At 45.5% G+C, this 17,638-nt stretch overlaps 1 protein-coding gene across 1 annotated transcript in view; it reads left to right on the top strand.

Annotated features, from left to right (window-relative positions):
- LOC117531557 (V-type proton ATPase 116 kDa subunit a-like) overlaps positions 1-17,638 on the top strand; it is a 140,074-nt gene that overhangs the window by 42,107 nt on the left and 80,329 nt on the right. The window contains 2 exon segments of the mRNA XM_034194678.1: positions 1,882-2,098; positions 13,096-13,203. Coding sequence (XP_034050569.1) covers positions 1,882-2,098; positions 13,096-13,203 — 325 coding nt within the window.

Consider the following 17,638-nt stretch of genomic DNA (forward strand, 5'->3'; position numbering starts at 1 on the left):
TGGTCCAGATGACATTCCAGTGGAAGCATGGAAATGTCTAGGAGAGATGGCAGTGCAGTTTCTAACCAGATTGTTTAATAAATCTTGGAAAGTGAGAGGATGCCTGAGGAGTGGAGACGAAGTGTGCTGGTTCCTATTTTTAAGAACAAGGGTGATATGCAGAGCTGCAGTAACTACAGAGTCATAAAGCTGATCAGCCACAGCATGAAGTTATGGGAAAGAGTAGTAGAAGCTAGGCTTAGCAAACAGGTGAAGCTCTGTGAGCAGCAATATGGTTTCATGCCAAGAAAGAGCATTGCAGATGCAATGTTTGCTCTGAGAATACTGTTGGAGAAGTATGGAGAAGGCAAGAAAGTTATATTGTGTGTTTGTGGACTTAGAAAAAGCTTATGAGGGTGCCAAGAGAAGAGCTGTGGTATTGTATGAGGAAGTCTGGAGTGGCAGAGAAGTATGTTAGCGTAGTGCAGGACATGTACAAAATAGTGTGACAGGGGGAGATGTGCTGTAGGAATGACAGATTCATTCAAGGTGGAGGTGGGATTACACCAAGGATCAGCTCTGAGCCCTTTCTTGTTTCAGTGGTGATGGACAGGTTGACTGATGAGATCAGACAGGAGTTCCCATGGACTATGATGTTTGCAGATCACATTGTGATCTGCAGTGAGAGTAGAGAGCAAGTGGAGATATGCTTTGGAGAGAAGGGGAATGAAAGTCAGTAGAAGCAATACTGAGTACATGTGTGTGAATGAAGGGAACCCAGTGGAATAGTGCAGTTACAAGGAGTAGAAGTGGTGAAAGTAGATGAGTTTAATATTTGGGGTCAACTGTTCAAAGTAATGGAGATTGTGGTAAAGAGGTGAACAAGAGAGTGCAGGCAGGGTGGAGTGGGTGAGAAAGGTGGCAGGAGTGATTTGTAACAGAAATATCAGCAATAGTGAAGGGAAAGTTTACAAGACAGTAGTGAGACCAGCTATGTTGTGCGGTTTAGAGACGGTGGCACTAACAAAAGATAGGAGGCAGAGCTGGAGGTGGCAGAGCTGAAGATGTTGAGATTCTCTTTGGGAGTGACGAGAATGGACAAGATTAGGAATGAACATATCAGAGGGACAGCTCAGGTGGAACGGTTTGGAGACAAAGTCAGAGAGCCGAGACTGAGATCGTTTGGACATGTGCAGAGGAGGGACCCAGGGTATATATGGAAAAGGATGCTGAGGATGGAGCCACCAGGCAGGAGGAGAAGAGGGAGGCCAAAGAGGAGGTTTATGGATGTGCTGAGGGAGGACATGCAGGTGGTTGGTGTGACAGAGGAAGATACAGAGGACAGGGTGAGATGGAAACGATTGATCTGCTGTGGCGTCCCCTAACAGGAACAGCTGAAAGACAAAGAAGAAGGAGAAGAATGCTGCCTTCAAGGTGACACCTTTTCCAGGGACGTCCATGTATTTTTCAACAAGACAATGCAAAACCAATTCTGCACACATTAGAAAGCATGGCTGCAGAAGAGGGTATGGGTACTGGAATGGTCGCCTGCAGTGCTGACCTGTCCCCAATAGAGAAGTGTAAGAAAAAAAAAAATAAGACTATGACCTCGTATTGTTGCACACCTTAAGATGTGTTTGCAGGAAGAATGGGACGAAATAATAACTGAGACGCGTCATCCTCCACGCCAAAATGTCTGAAGTGTTGTGAGAAGGAACAACATTACAAAGTGATAAATTCTGTGGAGTCCCTACTGTTTTTGGAATGTGTTGCAGTCCTTAAATGCAAGAATGGATGAATATTAGCAAATGATGAGCAGTTTATCCAGGGATCAACACTTTGGTAGGATAATATTCTGCATTGTGACTTTGTCTGTCTTGTGTGTCTTCCACTGAACTGCAGGTACTTCAAGAAGCCACTCAACATATTTCTGGGTTTTATGCCAGAAATGGTCTTTATGTCGAGCCTCTTTGGTTACCTTGTGCTGCTGGTTTTCTACAAGTGGACGGCGTATGATTCTCAGACCTCTAAGGATGCACCAAGCCTGCTGATCCACTTCATCAACATGTGTCTCTTCAACTACAGCGACCCCACCAACAAACCCCTTTACCGGGGCCAGGTGCTTGTCCTCCACCCGTTGCCCTCCCTGCTCCCTCCCTCTCTGTTTATGCCAGTGTGGTTCTATCCTGGTACAAATGTGCAGGTGTGGATGTGGTGGTTCAGCTTTTCCCCGGTGGCCAACTGCCATAAGTACCGTATTTTTTGGACTAGAAGGACTAGAAGTCATTGTTTACTTCTTTAACCAGTCTTGTGACATATTTCACACCCATTCATGTCAAAATGTACTGCAAAAACATATTATTGACAGAAGATGGCACTGTCTACACATGACAAGTGAATGCTGCTTGTGTGCGCTAATGTGAAAGAGGAGGCCAGGACTGAACGGTCCCCCCTAAAAATCCGTCCGCCCTGCCTTCACTATGCATGCATCATTAGCCGGGATTCACGGATTATCACCTCGTTTCTGCTTCAAACTGCACTCTATCATCATCTATCTCAGTGACAGATATATAGATTTCATGTTAGTAAACTGTTCCAGTTATTTTTATGAGATAGCATCACCTGAATGTAAAGTCTGTAGGACAGGATGTAGTATCCAGAAGAAATGTCTGGATAAATCCCCAAAGTCTTTATGATTAGGTGAATCATCAAGAGGTTTGGAGGTGCATGAAGAAGAAAGGAGGACCAAAGACATATGTAAGGATTGTTCAAGACGTATGAGAGAATAAGGAAACAGGTTTGATGCAGGTTCAGAAACAAGGCTCTATTTGGGTCTGCATCACAGATCTTAAGGTGCGATTTAAGGTGCCTTGGTGTTACTTTTTGCTGATGATGTTGTGTTGTGCAGTATCAGAAAATGGGACATGGAGAGGAAGCTAGCAGAATGAAGAAAGACCTTTTGAGGCAGAAAACTGGAGATTACAGGACAAAGATTTGAAGTGTGGTAAAGATCAAGATTCAGATGTATCTTACAGGAGAGGTTGAAAATAATGAATATCTATTGTTCAACTTTCAGAGTTGAAGATGAACACAAGGTCAATGCAACATGGGGGATCTGTGATTGTGGGTTTAGAGGTGACTGGTGTGGCCATTTGGGCCCAGAAAGATCGCCCACATGTAAGAATGTGCATCAGTGCTATTATAGAGGTGGAGGAGGCTCGAGCCTGTGTACACTGTTTCTCTGTTGCACTGTCTCTTGTGATAGCCTTGCTTCAGCACTTTAGCTGATCTGAAGCAAACAACTCGGACCCCAGCTAAGAGCTTGTCTTGACACACTTCTCCATACAGCAGTTGCTTTGGAAGGCAACTGTTATTATGTGACTTCTGAGTGTGTGACTTGTCTGTCTAGAGGAGAGCAGAACAGATGCTTGTCTGTCTTCTCCAGAAGGGTACATGCTCTAGATGCCAGTTCATTACAAGACCTCTTTGTCCTGCCCCCAGATATGGAGGAGTCTGTGGAGGCAGCTCAAGTGGAAGTGGTTAAGCTGTTTGACAGGTCCGCTGCAGACAGTCCAAGTCTCGCTGGCATAGAGGAGGGTTGTAAGACCTACTGAGAGACCATCAGCTTGATGGTAAGGCAGAGTCCACTCTGGTCCCAGTCGTTCTCTCTGAACCTCCCACAGGCAGTGCTGGGCATGGTGATCCTGCTGTTGATCTCTCTATCTGTGTTCTCTGCTTGTGAGAGTCAGCCTCACCAATAAGTGAAGCTGTCGACTTCCTGTTTACTGTGATGTGTAGTTCTTGGTGGGGTATTCCGCTGCAGGTTGGTACATGAGTTCAGGCCTATTTAAGCTGGGCTTACACTGTGCGAGTTTTGGCCCTTTTTCAGCCGATTTTTTACTTGTGCGAGAATTTTGGGGATCGCGCCAAGTTTCAGCTTAATCACGTGTCCTGCATTGTGTAGTATACATGGAGTAATGAGCTGCGTATAACCTCTCACGACCACCTCCTGATCAGCAATCGTATGGTCGAATGAAAATCAAACCTGTTTTTATCTGGTCGGCCATCGTGAGGGTTCCGCGCTGCTGAAGCAGTGCTACAAGCATCTCTCACACTGTGCATGTGCAAACACCGGAGAGAACGTAAACAGTGATCATCTCTTTGGGAGAGCATCTTGTTTCTTTTTCCCCATTATTCTTCAACTCATTTAAAGTCTGTATTTTTTAAACTTTGACGTCTCCCATCGAGAGTTTTTGTAAAAATAAGAAATTTAAATAAAGTTTGAAAAAAAAAGAAAAAAGAAAACAAAGCTTCTGGTTACGTTTTGCTTCTGGAAACACAAGTCCGACATGTGGTTTTTGAACGTACAATGTGAGCAATGTCTAACCAGATCCTTACTCTGGATGGCATTACCCTGACCTCTAGTAATATTGTGAGAAATCTTGGAGTCATTTTTGATCAGGATATGTCATTCAATGCGCATATTAAACAAATATGTAGGACTGCTTTTTTGCATTTGCGCAATATCTCTAAAATATATTAGAGACTGGAAGGAGAGAACATATCTCACCCATATTGGCCTCTCTTCATTGGCTTCCTGTTAATTCTAGAATAGAATTTAAAATTCTTCTTCTTACTTATAAGGTTTTGAATAATCAGGTCCCATCTTATCTATCTTATCTTCAGGGACCCTGAACCATCCCTTAGTTATGCTGCTATAGACTTAGACTGCTGGGGGTTTCCCATGATGCACTGAGTGTTTCTTTCTCTTTTTGCTCTGTATGCACCACTCTGCATTTAATCATTAGTGATTGATCTCTGCTCCCCTCCACAGCATATCTTTTTCCTGGTTCTCTCCCTCAGCCCCAACCAGTCCCAGCAGAAGACTGCCCCTCCCTGAGCCTGGTTCTGCTGGAGGTTTCTTCCTGTTAAAAGGGAGTTTTCCTTCCCACTGTCGCCAAGTGCTTGCTCACAGGGGTCGTTTTGACCGTTGGGGGTGTTTCTGTAATTATTGTATGGCTTTGCCTTACAATATAAAGCGCCTTGGGGCAACTGTTTGTTGTTATTTGGAGCTATATAAATACAATTGATTTGATTTGATTTGATTTGATATGTGTGTGTTTGTGTGTGTGTGTGTAGATGGTATTGTGGCTTTGTCGCCCACATGTAGGAGAAGAGTGGGCCTCAGCCGCTGGGAGTCTCCTCTCAGTCTAAACACTGACCTCCGGAATGGCCTCAATTTCACCTGGACACCAGCCCAGGATCCCCTTTTCTTGAGTCGCTTCTAGGAATTTGGGTAGTTTTTGTTGTTATCATGATTTAAAAATCTCACATTTTATCGGAAGGGAGGACCGTCACCTCCCCTCCAATAACGAGGGGAGGTGACGGTCTCGTGGTTAAGGGGTTGGGCTTTAGACCAGAAGATCCTCAGTTCAAATCCCAGCCTGACTGAAAAATCACTAAAGTCCCTTGGGCAAGGTCTTTAATCCCCTATTGCTCCCGGTGTGTAGTGAGCGCCTTGTATGGCAGCACCTTCACATCGGGGTGAATGTGAGGCATTATTGAAAAGCGCTTTGAGCGTCTGATGCAAAGGGAAAAGCACGATATAAATGCAGTCCATTTACCATTTACCATTTAAAAAGCGGAAACGCAGCTGTCTTCCACTTGTCCCCTGTGCTTATGAGGACAGTATGGTGTATTTGCTGAGCAGGTTAACCTTGGAAAATTTTGTGACCCCTAGAATGGCTCGAAGGTTAGGAGAAGAAGAGGATAGCAGTTTTTGACCTCATTGAGACGTCGATATTCTATGCATGAGTTGGAGTACTTCTTCCTTGGTTTCAATGACAATGAAGCCTCTTTTCACCAGTGAGGAGAATTGTCATATGATACCAAGCCAAGGACTCCCTAATGTAAGTGTCCCTAGCCTGGACGTCAGGACATGAAATATAAAACAGGTGACCCTGGAAGGACCGCGTCAGGTCATGGGTTAATGGAACAGTTGTCAGTTCAGTGGGTGGAAGTGAAGTCTCCTTGGCTATATTGAATATTTCTTTGTAATCCAAGTATTCCTGATGTACATTAGAAAGCTCAGATTGCCAATCAAAGGGGCTAGTGTTGACTTGTTTAGGAATAGATGCTGCCTCATCAGAAAGAGGGTGACAGGACTTGGTTCAGCCTGTGACCAGAGGAATCACACAATAATGTGCTGCTGTGGGAGAAAGAAGGTGGAACTGTCTTGTGATAGAGGGTGTGTGATGGGAAACTGAGCCCAGCAGACGACCATCCAAGGCACAAACAGGAGCAGGCTAGGGGCAGGGACCTTTGGGAAGGTTTAGTTGGGAGGCCAGTGAGGAGTCCATGAAATTAGCATCAGGTCCTGATTCGATAAAGACTAACAATTTGTGAGTGTTGCTGCAGAGGATTAACTTGGCACAAGTCAGTGGTTGTGGTGAGGAGGATAAGCAAGGGGGTTGGCTCATCACCTTACTCCTCATTCGTGGGGAGCTGTGTTTTTTTTAAACAAAATTGTACAAAGTGACCTGAGACAGAGTTCCAGCAAACAGTGATTTGACCGCAATGAGGGTGCTTTTCTGGAGTCAAGGGCATGCAGCCCATCTGCGTGGGTTCTTTAGGTTCAGTGCCAGTCAACTGGACTTGGGTTGATGATTATGCCTCGGGGGTCTTCTCCCGAAGCATAGCCAGCAATCGCTGTGTGTGGCTAATTAAATCAGTCAGCCCAACATGACTGGGAGGTCTTTGGTGACATGTTTATCTTGGAGTTAGTAGCTATAACACAAAACATCCCTGAGGGATTCCAGTCTGTCCAGAACAAAAAAACATAATAATAAAACAATGATCAGCATGTCACCAGAGCCTGCCCATACATGTGCATTACTGTGGCATGTTGAGAGGTGATGTTCTTCATGGCACGATATGTGGTGTCCCGCTGTGAGTTGCACCGGACAGGCGGGCATACTGCCGGTGAGCCGTTGCAGCTCACCGCTGTGTCATTGCTACACACAGCATGTAGAACATCACCTCTCAACATGCTACTGCGATGCACATGTGTCGGCATGCTCTCCTGACTTAAAAAATAAAAACACATATCCACCTGATCATATGAACACTCAGCTGAAGATCCAAATGTCACGTCCACCCCGTGAGTTATAGTCCACATGATGTGTTGTCCTTTGGCATGCTGGACAATTGGTCATGCGGAGCCGCTGATGTGTTCATAATATGAGCATTCATTTATGTCAGTTCCTGGGGAGGTGATGGTCTAGTGGTTAAGGCATTGGGCTTGAGACAAATCCCAGCCTGACTGGTAAGGGCCCTTGGGCAGGGTCTTTAATCCCCTCTTGCTCCCGGTGTGTAGTGAGCGCCTTGCATGGCAGCACCCTGACATTGGGGTGAATGTGAGGTAAAGCGCTTTGAGTGTCTGATACAGATGGAAAAAGCGCTATATAAATGCAGTCCATTTACCATTTCCCTTAATTCCTTATTTATGTCCAAGGCCATGGTTCATGAACATAAAGGAACAGAAAGACATTAATTCTTATATTATCTGCTCTTTGTAACAGGAATTAAATATTTTAACAGACAAAACAAAATCTATTTGTTTCATCATTTCCAACACAGACTGTCAAGTCATCAGCCATCACTTAAAATCATTACCAGTAACATGGACAGCTGTTGTCTTACATTTAAACAGTACAGTCACTGTTCGTATAATGTTCTGTGCTCTGTCATTATTTGGTCCTTACACATTTTCTTTGATTTATGCACATTTGTACAGTGTGATTGATGCTGCTATGTTTGTTGTGTGTTGGGGGTGTGGCTGGATATTTTGGTGTTCTTTTCTTTTCTTTGCTCCCAGGTGGCATGAGAGCTGATTTGTCTGTGGAGAAGGTGCTGGCTGAAGAATCCTTCACCCTCATCAACATCATGTGCAGCACCTGTGAATGGTGCTCACATGCAACCTTAAAGACTTTCAGCTGAAGCAGATAATTGGATGGCGTTCTGCATTTAAGTCATGTGTGATTCAAGCAGAACTGCCGGGAACTCGACCTTGTGATGTCCGCTCCTCAACCCGTGTCGACACATAACAGTAGTTCCCGGCCATTCCATAATGGACCCAGCGGCAGAGGCGGTTCCTTTTGCCGAAAAAGTTCAAGAACACTTGGAGAAAATATGGGAGCAATTACAGCATCTCGCAAACCAAATTAAACAAACAGACGCCCGTGTTACGGAGCTTGCAGCGCAAGCCGTTCTGCTTCCTGCTGCTCCAGCTGCGGCACCATCGATACTAGTGCAGATAACTCCGTCACCCAGAGATTCGGCGTCCGAACCGATTGTTTGTCGTCCGGAGCCTTGTGTGGTGATGCAATGTTCTCTGGTTTCTGCTCAGTCAGGTTGGAGCGCCGCAGCTTTACGAGGAATGTTTGTAGATGGGTTAAATGAGTCATTAAAAGACGAGCTGGCAGTCCGTGACGAGCCAAACGATTTAGATGAGCTAATATCGTTGGTGATTCGTCTAGATGATCGGATGAAGGAGCGTGGACGCAAGAGAGGACGCCCATCAGAGAGGGTTTTTTCGTCTCGGGGCTTTCCCCGACACAGATCTGGGCCACCTCTTCTTCGCCCCACTGAAGCTCCTCCGACGGGACCTCTGGCTCCTCCTGTTGACGAGCCCATGCAGCTCGGACGAGCAGAGATTACTGTATTGCCCCGACATGTAAGCGTCAAGAGAAATAATGGTGACGTATCTCCAAGTGTTCTGGGACAGGCAAAATAACACACATAAAAAAAAAAATTAAAAAAATTTAGCACGGGTAAATGTTTTGTTTTCTTTAAATAGGGTTATAATTGTATGGGGAGTCAGAGGCGTATCTGGTGGAGTGAATGTTAGGCGGTTAGAGGTCCGCCTGGGCTCACGTCATTGTTAATTTTTATGTGTTTTTAGGTATTTTCTGTTTGGGTTGTTGGGTCGTTTTATTTTGTTGTTTTTTGTTTCTCTACATCCCTAACCCCAACCTCACTTGCCCCAAGACCGTTTGTCTTGTGGGTTGTGGGGTGGTGCAGGTTGGTCACGCTGAGCATTCTCAGAAGACCTCTGCACCTGGGGGGGGGGGGGGGGGTGTTAGAGGCATTTTTCTTGGTTTGGTTAGGGCCCGGTTCCACTCCAGCCTCGGTGAGCCTTTGTACCGTTCATCATTGGTGTTGCCGGGGTGTGGTGCAGCGGAGACTTACCTCAGTCGGAGGGGTGGGCCGATCTGTTGCCGTTCGCCATTTCGGTAGTTCCACCCCTCCCGAGAGCTGGGGTATGGTCGAGTTGGGGCACCGACGATTTCCGGTTCTCCGCTGTGCCTTGGGGTTGGAGCTGGGTTAGTTTTTTTCCTGTTCCCTTCTCCGGCTTAATGTTTTGAGCCGTTCGCCAAAGTGAGCCGCCGAGGGCTCTGGAAGGGACCCGGGTCTTTCGGGGGCCGGGGAGGTAACAGGGTTTACGGGTCGTTTTATATCCCCCCGGGGTTGTTTTGGTAGTCCTCCGGGGGTTGATTTTGATTTTGTTCTGTTTCCTTCCGGGTTCCACCTCCAGGGTTGATGGGACGGTCCTCTGGGGGGGAATTGGCTTGGGGCCAACTAGCCAAGTGTGACCGGGTCTGGGGTTCCGGGGTTGTGGGGAGGGTACCTCCTGGGGTTGATGGTACGGTCCTCTGGGGGGGCGCCGTTTGCTCCATGTACACCTGGGGACCTTTGTGGGATTATGGTTCATGTGTGATTCAAGCAGAACTGCCGGGAACTCGACCTTGTGATGTTCGTTTGTGAGATGCTGAGGACCGCGCCTGGGTTTGACACATCGAGCCCGTGAAGCAAGGAAGGGTGAGGACACATGCTGTCAGCACACATCAAAGGTGATTAAGTGTTTGACTAATTGTTGATAGTAACTTGGTGTTTTGTTACACAGTATACTTGAATTGTGATGAGAATTGTGCAGCTTGCTTCTCACTGCTGTGGCGTGCGGATAATTGATCCTCCACCTGTTGTGAGAAGCTGCTCATTTGCATAAAGTTAAAAAAGATACAGACCTGAATGTGTTGCTGATAGCGTGTGTCTTTTGAAAGATATTGTTGTAACTGCTGACTTACCTCACCTCTTCTTTGCTTCACAGAGAGTCAGTTTGTCGTGTCGAGAGAGCGTGCCAGCCTTCACTCCACCAGAAAGACGCTGTTTAGTTTGTACACATTGTTATGCACCAAAGAGGGTAAAAAATAAATTGTTTTGTTTTGGAACCGCTTTCTGGTTATTTTTAGCGCTGGGTTCTGTCAGACGCAGGTCCGCTCCTCAACCCGCGTCGACACATAACAATGTGAGCACGATGTGGTATCACACCTCTCACATCGTCACACTGTGTTTGTGAGTGTGCACATGAGCATGCACAAAACCACTGCTGAGGGATTGTACACAGTTGTCCAACCGTCTTTCCATCCCAACAACAGTTGGAATTTTTACGTGTTCCCAATTTTTTTTCACCTTTTATGGCCGGTTTCTGCGTCATTCCCCCAACTTTGTGTTATGTGTGAAGGGGCCATAAGATTTGTGTCTCAATTCAGGGTCTGCACCCTTCTAAGGTCTGTGTCCCAATTCAGGGTCTGTGCCCTTCTAAGGTCTGTGTCCCAATTCAGGGTCTTCTCCCTTCTAAGATCTGTGTCTCAATTCAGGGTCTGCACCCTTCTAAGGTTTGTATCTCAATTCAGGGTCTGCACCCATCTAAGGTCTGTGTCTCCATTCAGGGTCTGCGTCCTTCTAAGGTCTGTGTCTCAATTCAGTGGCTGTGCCCTTCTATGGTCTGTGTCTCAATTCAGGGTGTGCGTCCTCCTAAGAATTTTGTCTCAGTTCAGGGTCTGCGCCCTTCTAAGGTTTGTGTCTCAATTCAGGGTCTGCGCCCTTCTAAAGTTTGTGTCTCAGTTCAGGGTTTGTGCCCTTCTAAGATTTGTGTCTCAATTCAGGGTCTGTGCCCTTCTAGGGTTTGTGTCTCAATTCAGGGTCTGCGTCCTTCTAAGGTCTGTGTCTCAATTCAGTGGCTGTGCCCTTCTATGGTCTGTGTCTCAATTCAGGGTGTGCGTCCTCCTAAGAATTTTGTCTCAGTTCAGGGTCTGCGCCCTTCTAAGGTTTGTGTCTCAATTCAGGGTCTGCGCCCTTCTAAAGTTTGTGTCTCAGTTCAGGGTTTGTGCCCTTCTAAGATTTGTGTCTCAATTCAGGGTCTGTGCCCTTCTAGGGTTTGTGTCTCAATTCAGGGTCTGTACCATTCTAAGGTCTGTGTCTCAATTCAGGGGCTGCGCCCTTCTATGGTCTGTGTCTCAATTCAGGGTGTGCGTCCTTCTAAGGTTTGTGTCTCAATTCAGGGTCTGTGCCCTTCTAAGGTTTGTGTCTCAATTCAGGGTCTGCGCCCTTCTAAGGTTTGTGTCTCAATTCAGGGTCTGCGCTCTTCTAAAGTTTGTGTCTCAGTTCAGGCTATGCTCCCTTCTAAGGTCTGTGTCTCAATTCAGAGTCTGTGTCCTTCAAAGGACTATTGTTGTGTGGGCCGCTGAAGAGGAGGTACTGCTGGCCCACCACCACCACATGGCGCCCTGCTTGGAGTGCGGGCTCCAAGCATGAGAGGGCGTTGGAGCCGCTGGAGGTGACAGCTGTCACCTATCAACACCAGCTGTCACCCATCACCACCACTACAAAGGCCGGACTGCAACTCCACCTCCTCGCAGAGAAATCGTCTACCATACAGGTAACTTCTCTGCTGACTTACATTAAGTAATAATCTGAACTTCTTTGCAGCCGTTTTCCTGTGGTGTGTCCTTATCTGTGGGATTGGCATTTGGTGTGGACTGCGACGGCTTCGCCTCACACCCCAAACCAGATAAGTGGTTAAACAGGAGCTGCACGAGTGTGTGATTGGAGGTGGAGGTGCTCCCTCCTTAAAGAACACAGACTGTGGGATTACTGAGTGTGCGAACTCACACTCATCCAGAACTGTTTCTGTTTTCTGCCAGCAGTACCGGGTCTGACTGCTGAAGACAGTGGCCACCTGGGGCGCAGGGCTTGGCGGCTCCGGTGTTCTTCAGATCCATTGGTGGTGGAAGCTGTGTGGGATCCGGCTCTTCTCGCACCGGACGTCTCTTCGAGCCTGCCACACGTCACCTTGTGTCAGACTGATATAATGCATATTTCTTTTTGTCTGTACTACGTTGTGCACCTTCACAACATTAAATTGTTATCATTTGGCTAGTCCATTGTCCCTTCATTAACGCCCCCTGTTGTGGGTCCGTGTCACGACACTTCCCCAACAACTATGTCCCAATTCAGGGTATTCATCCTTCCAAGGACTGTGTCAAAAATTTAGAGTCTATGCTGTTCTAAGGTCTGTGCCCTTCTATGGACTGTATCCAAATTCAGGCTCTACACCCTTCTGAGTACTGTGTCTTAATTCAGGGTTTGCGCCCTTCTAGGATTTATGTCTCAATTTATTGTCTGCATCCTTTTAGGGTCTGTGTCTCTCAATTCATGGTCTACACTTTCCTAAGGTCTGTGCCTTTCTTGCATCCAAATTCAGGCTCTATGCCTTTCTGAGGACTGTGTCTCGATTCAGGGTCTCTGTCCTTGTAGGATCTGTGTCTCAATTTAGGATCTGCGTCTTTCTAGGGTCTGTGTCTCAATTCAGGTCCTGCGCCCTTCTAAGGACTGTGTCCCAATTCAGAGTCTGCGTCCTCCTTCTGTGTTTCAATTCATGGTGTGCATCCTTCTGGATGTCAGAGCAAACAATTTTGTCTTGGGAGGAAAAATTTGCTCAATCACTCATGGGATTGTTTTGGCCATGAAGGATCCGCTTGATGTGTCCTTCATTTTTTGGGGAAAGAAGGCTGCCAAAATCAGCTGATTCACAAGCAGTTTTTGAAATGGGATAAACCCACAGAAGTCAGAAGAGACCTTGGTCTTTATTTCAGGATTTGTGTAATAAAAAGGTAATAAAAAGGTTTTGGATGTTGCTTGAGGTTGGATGTTGTGTAGACGTCAACTGGAATCAGCTTCTTGTGACCTTGTTGACCTCTCTGTTTGCCTTCTCAGATGGGGATCCAGGTTTTGCTGGTGCTGATTGCCCTTGCATGTGTCCCCTGTATGCTGGTTGTGAAAATCCTGGTGCTTCGGCGCCAACACCTGTGGAAAAAGCACCTGGTATGTCCATCTAACCCCTCCCACAGCCTTTGATGTGTCATAATCATGTTTTACTTCTTTTAATGCACTTTGTTGAAGGTGGGATTTGTGAAAAATGCCTAAAGCGTGCCTTGAAAACGTTTTGTTTGCGTGCAACATTTGAACATTGAAGGGCACCCCAATCTGCCACTTGTAACCTACAGTTGACACAGTTTGCCAATGACTAATCAATATTTGACTGGAATTTGATTGAAATATTTAGACTTTTCACTGGTTTTAATGGTAGAGTTAAACTTCAAATGGACTCTGTCTATTACTGCAGTCTACTGTCTACCAGTCAGGCCAATCCTGACAAACAAACAGCAGGCATCTAGTGGCCACAGGACCCTGACCAGCAACTCTACAGACTCTGTCTGTTCAAAGATGACATGGTCCAAACTTGAAGGTTCACTGGTCCTCACCTGGATCTGTCAGATTCCAAACTTGGTCTAGAGTCAGAGTCGACTGGTCCTCATCTGGATCTGTTAGATCCCAACCATGGTCCAAAGTCAAATGTTTCCTGGTCTTCATCTGAATCTGTCAGATCCCAATCATGGTCCAGAGTTAGGGTTCACTGGTCCTCATCTGGATCTGTCAGATCGTGCACACGTGGACAATAGTTGCATGAGGCTGGTTAGCATGGCGGAGAAACTGCCTATCCTGTGATGATGTCATCCCAAACTGGACACACCACACACAACACCACACACACACACACACACACACACACTCTCTCTCTCTCTCTCTCTCTCTCTCTCTCTCTCTCTCTCTCTATATATATATATATATATATATAGCTTGGGACTCCGACGAGGACAGTCGCATCTCCTCCACTCTCCCTTATCTCTCTGCCTTTACCCTTCAAGTCCCTACTTCACCAGACTGTGAATTCCTCAAATTATATTGGATTCTGGATCTATTGGACTAACTGGATTAACCATGGAATTGATCAGCTGGTCTCTGAACGCTATTGACACCATTTTTTCTACAAGAAGGTCAGGACCGGGGGATCCTACCTGCCCAGATGGAACGTATCCTGCGAGCTATGTCCTTGACTCCTGGGTGTCTTGGCGTGTTGCATGCTTGGTGCCTTTCTCTGTTGAGGACGTTGAGGATTTATTCATTTTTGGTCTCATGGTAGCAGAGCTGGTACTTCTGGCTTAAGTGCTGCCCTGATCTACTGGAAAATTGGCAAGACGGCGGCATCAAGAACCACGGCCCCTTGCTTGTCCGTCATGATTAACGAGGTTGGCAAGCAGTGCATTCCTCAGACTGTGCGATGACTCTTGAACTGAGACGCAAATTGGATGACATCTTGGAGCAGATGTGTGCCTTGCAGTTGAAGCTGAAGATTCAGAGGCGGGTGAATATTCTTAAATCATAATTGGGAATATTTTTTAATTCATAATTTGGAATTTCTAGTCATATTGGGATTTGGTTGTGCAAGTGCAACTGTTTAAAAGTGATTTCACTGCTGAAACCATAACATTGCAGGCTTATCAAGCCTGAAGGTCAAATTGCCCTACTGTCTCCTCCAGAGGGATTTGTGTCAGCCTGGGGAACATTGGGCTGTTTCTTATCTCATCTCACAAAGACAATAAACTGTTTTTCATAGAACTGAAGCATGTTCCATTCCCTTCCCCCCCCCCCTCCCTCCCCATCAACACCTCCCCTTTCCGGCGCCCGCCAACATCATTCCTTCCCCTGTGGGGGCTGCGCGGTTTTTAGCTGCGGCAGGTCCCCGTTCCCCCCAAGCTGGCAGCGGTGTGACTCCAGTTGCAGCGGCTACCACACACTCACATCGCCTCAATTTGGAAAACGACTGTTTCAATTTTAGTGCACATAAACAATGTCAATGTATATGTGTTGTCTTAATTCTGATGTGTGCCATTTTTATGGTAAACAAGTAATAACTGTGGATTAATTGCTGTTTGTGGAATGTGAGTGTGGAAATCTCGATGTAATGACAATGATAATAAAGCTATCCATCCATCCATCCATCCATGCCTCCATATATATATATATATATATATATATATATATATATATATATATATATATATATATACGAGGTCTATTAGAAAAGTATCCGACCTTATTATTTTTTTAAAAAACCATATGGATTTGAATCACGTGTGATTACAACAGCCAAGCTTGAACCCTCGTGGGCATGCGAAAACACCTCCGTTGGAAGCCTTAAGGACAAGTTGGAACATGCCCTGTTAAACAATTTCTCACATACTCACTCAACTGAAAGCCACCAAAAGCCGCCTGGATTTTACAAATGGTTATCAACACGGAGGTGTTTTTCCTGTGGTGGGCGTGCTGCGCCGGCTGCAAGCCAACACGCCAATCTGTCCACACGTCTTTCATTAAAAAAAATCTCCTTTAAACAGTGGAATGTCCGGATAAACTGCTGATTCCGACCTCTTCTGAAAGTTCTCTGTTCTCTCACACGACGTCCTGGGTCAACAGAGGCTTACATTTGGAGGTTTTCAGCTTGAAACAGGATGACGATGTCGCCTCGGAGCGCTGTGCGACGCCCCGCCGTTAAAATTTTCACTGAAAACCAGCTTAATTTCTCGAATGGTATCCACTCGGATGTGCCTCACAGTTTTGAAAAAATTTTGATGAAGCACAGCCCCAGTCTCTCAGCAACTTCTCAGACAATGAAAATCCGACGAGGGGCTGGACCACTCCTCCCACAAGGCGTGCTCACAGGCGAATGACGTCACCGACAGGCGTGGAAAAATTCATATGCATGCCCACGAGGGTTCAAGCTTGGCTGATGTAATCACACGTGATTCAAATCCATATGGTTTTTTTTTTAAAATAAAACAGTCGTTTCTTTTCTAATAGACCTCGTAGATATATATATAATATATATATATATAGATATATATATATATACACTCAACAAAAATATAAATGCAACACTTTTGGTTTTGCTCCCATTTTTTATGAGATGAACTCAAAGATTTCTTTTTCCACATACACAATATCACCATTTCCCTCAAATATTGTTCACAAAACCAGTCTAAAATCTGTGATAGTGAGCACTTCTCCTTTGCTGAGATAATCCATCCCACCTCACAGGTGTGCCATATCAAGATGCTGATTAGACACCATGATTAGTGCACAGGTGTGCCTTAGACTGTCCCAATAAAAGGCCACTCTGAAAGGTGCAGTTTTGTTTTATTGGGGGGGATACCAGTCAGTATCTGGTGTGACCACCATTTGCCTCATGCAGTGCAACACATCTCCTTCGCATAGAGTTGATCAGGTTGTCAATTGTTTCTTCTCTCCGTGCCTTCTTCCCACATCGTTTCTTCTCCCCGTGCCTTGTTATTGTGATATTTCTTCTCCCTGTGCCTTCTTATTGTGATGTTTCTTCTCCCCATGGGCCTTCTTACCATGTTATTTCTTCACCCTGTGGCTTCTTATCATGATGTTTCTTCTTGTTTCTCTTCTTGATTCTCTTCTTGTTTTCCCTAGATGCATTGCAGAGCTGTACAGTTGTCCAATACATCCAATGGACTGACTTTTTGTGTTTGTTGTGTGCCCTCTGAAATACAAGTATTGGACTGGGATTTGGTATTGGCAGATTCTGCAGACTGAATGTCTTGGATCAGAACGGGAGCGTAAAGAACTGGATGAGGACATCCTTAATTTGGAGCTACACCCTCATTTGTTGCTTTCAGGGATGTCTCTGTGTCTTCCATCTTGACACGTGGATAGAATGCAGCTGCTGCCTTTGACCGTCAGATAGCTGAAGACCTTCATAAACGTTCCATCTTTGTAAACTTCACAAACAAACAAACAAACAAACAGTGTCTTTCAAAGAAAAGATGTCAGGTTTAGTCATATGATGTTTCATATTGTTGAGTTCGAGCAGAAAGGGTTTTTGTGAACCACTTTAGATTTTGTTTTGTGGCTTTGTTTCCTTGTATTATTTAATTATATTTATATTAATTGTAATTGTATCACACTTTCATTATTTATTTCATGAAACATTTCCTGTCATTTCATTGCATTGCTGTTCATGCTGTGTCCTCCAGATGGCATCATCAGTGTCAACAGCAAACATGCTCTGATGTCCCACATTTGTTGGACATGTTCTGTGCTCTATCAGACAGTGGACCCAATCGGACGAGTTTGTCTTTCCAAATCTAACAGCCACTTCCAGAATGGTGTTGTGCCCTTCTATGTTTGGATCCAGGCTCTAAGCTGGATTTTTATCTGTCTCGCATCTTTGGAAATCACTTTCTGTTAGTTTGGCCTTCAAGTTTAATGCACAAGAAATGCACAAGAAGTCTGGAAACATGACAATACTTCCAGAATTGTGTAACAGCTTTGTAGATTTCTGGACGCAAAGTATTGGAATTTCTTTATGGTCAAGGTCACTTCCTGAAGTGGA

This window comes from Thalassophryne amazonica, chromosome 18, assembly GCF_902500255.1.
Source record: "Thalassophryne amazonica chromosome 18, fThaAma1.1, whole genome shotgun sequence".
Lineage (NCBI taxonomy): Eukaryota > Metazoa > Chordata > Actinopteri > Batrachoidiformes > Batrachoididae > Thalassophryne > Thalassophryne amazonica.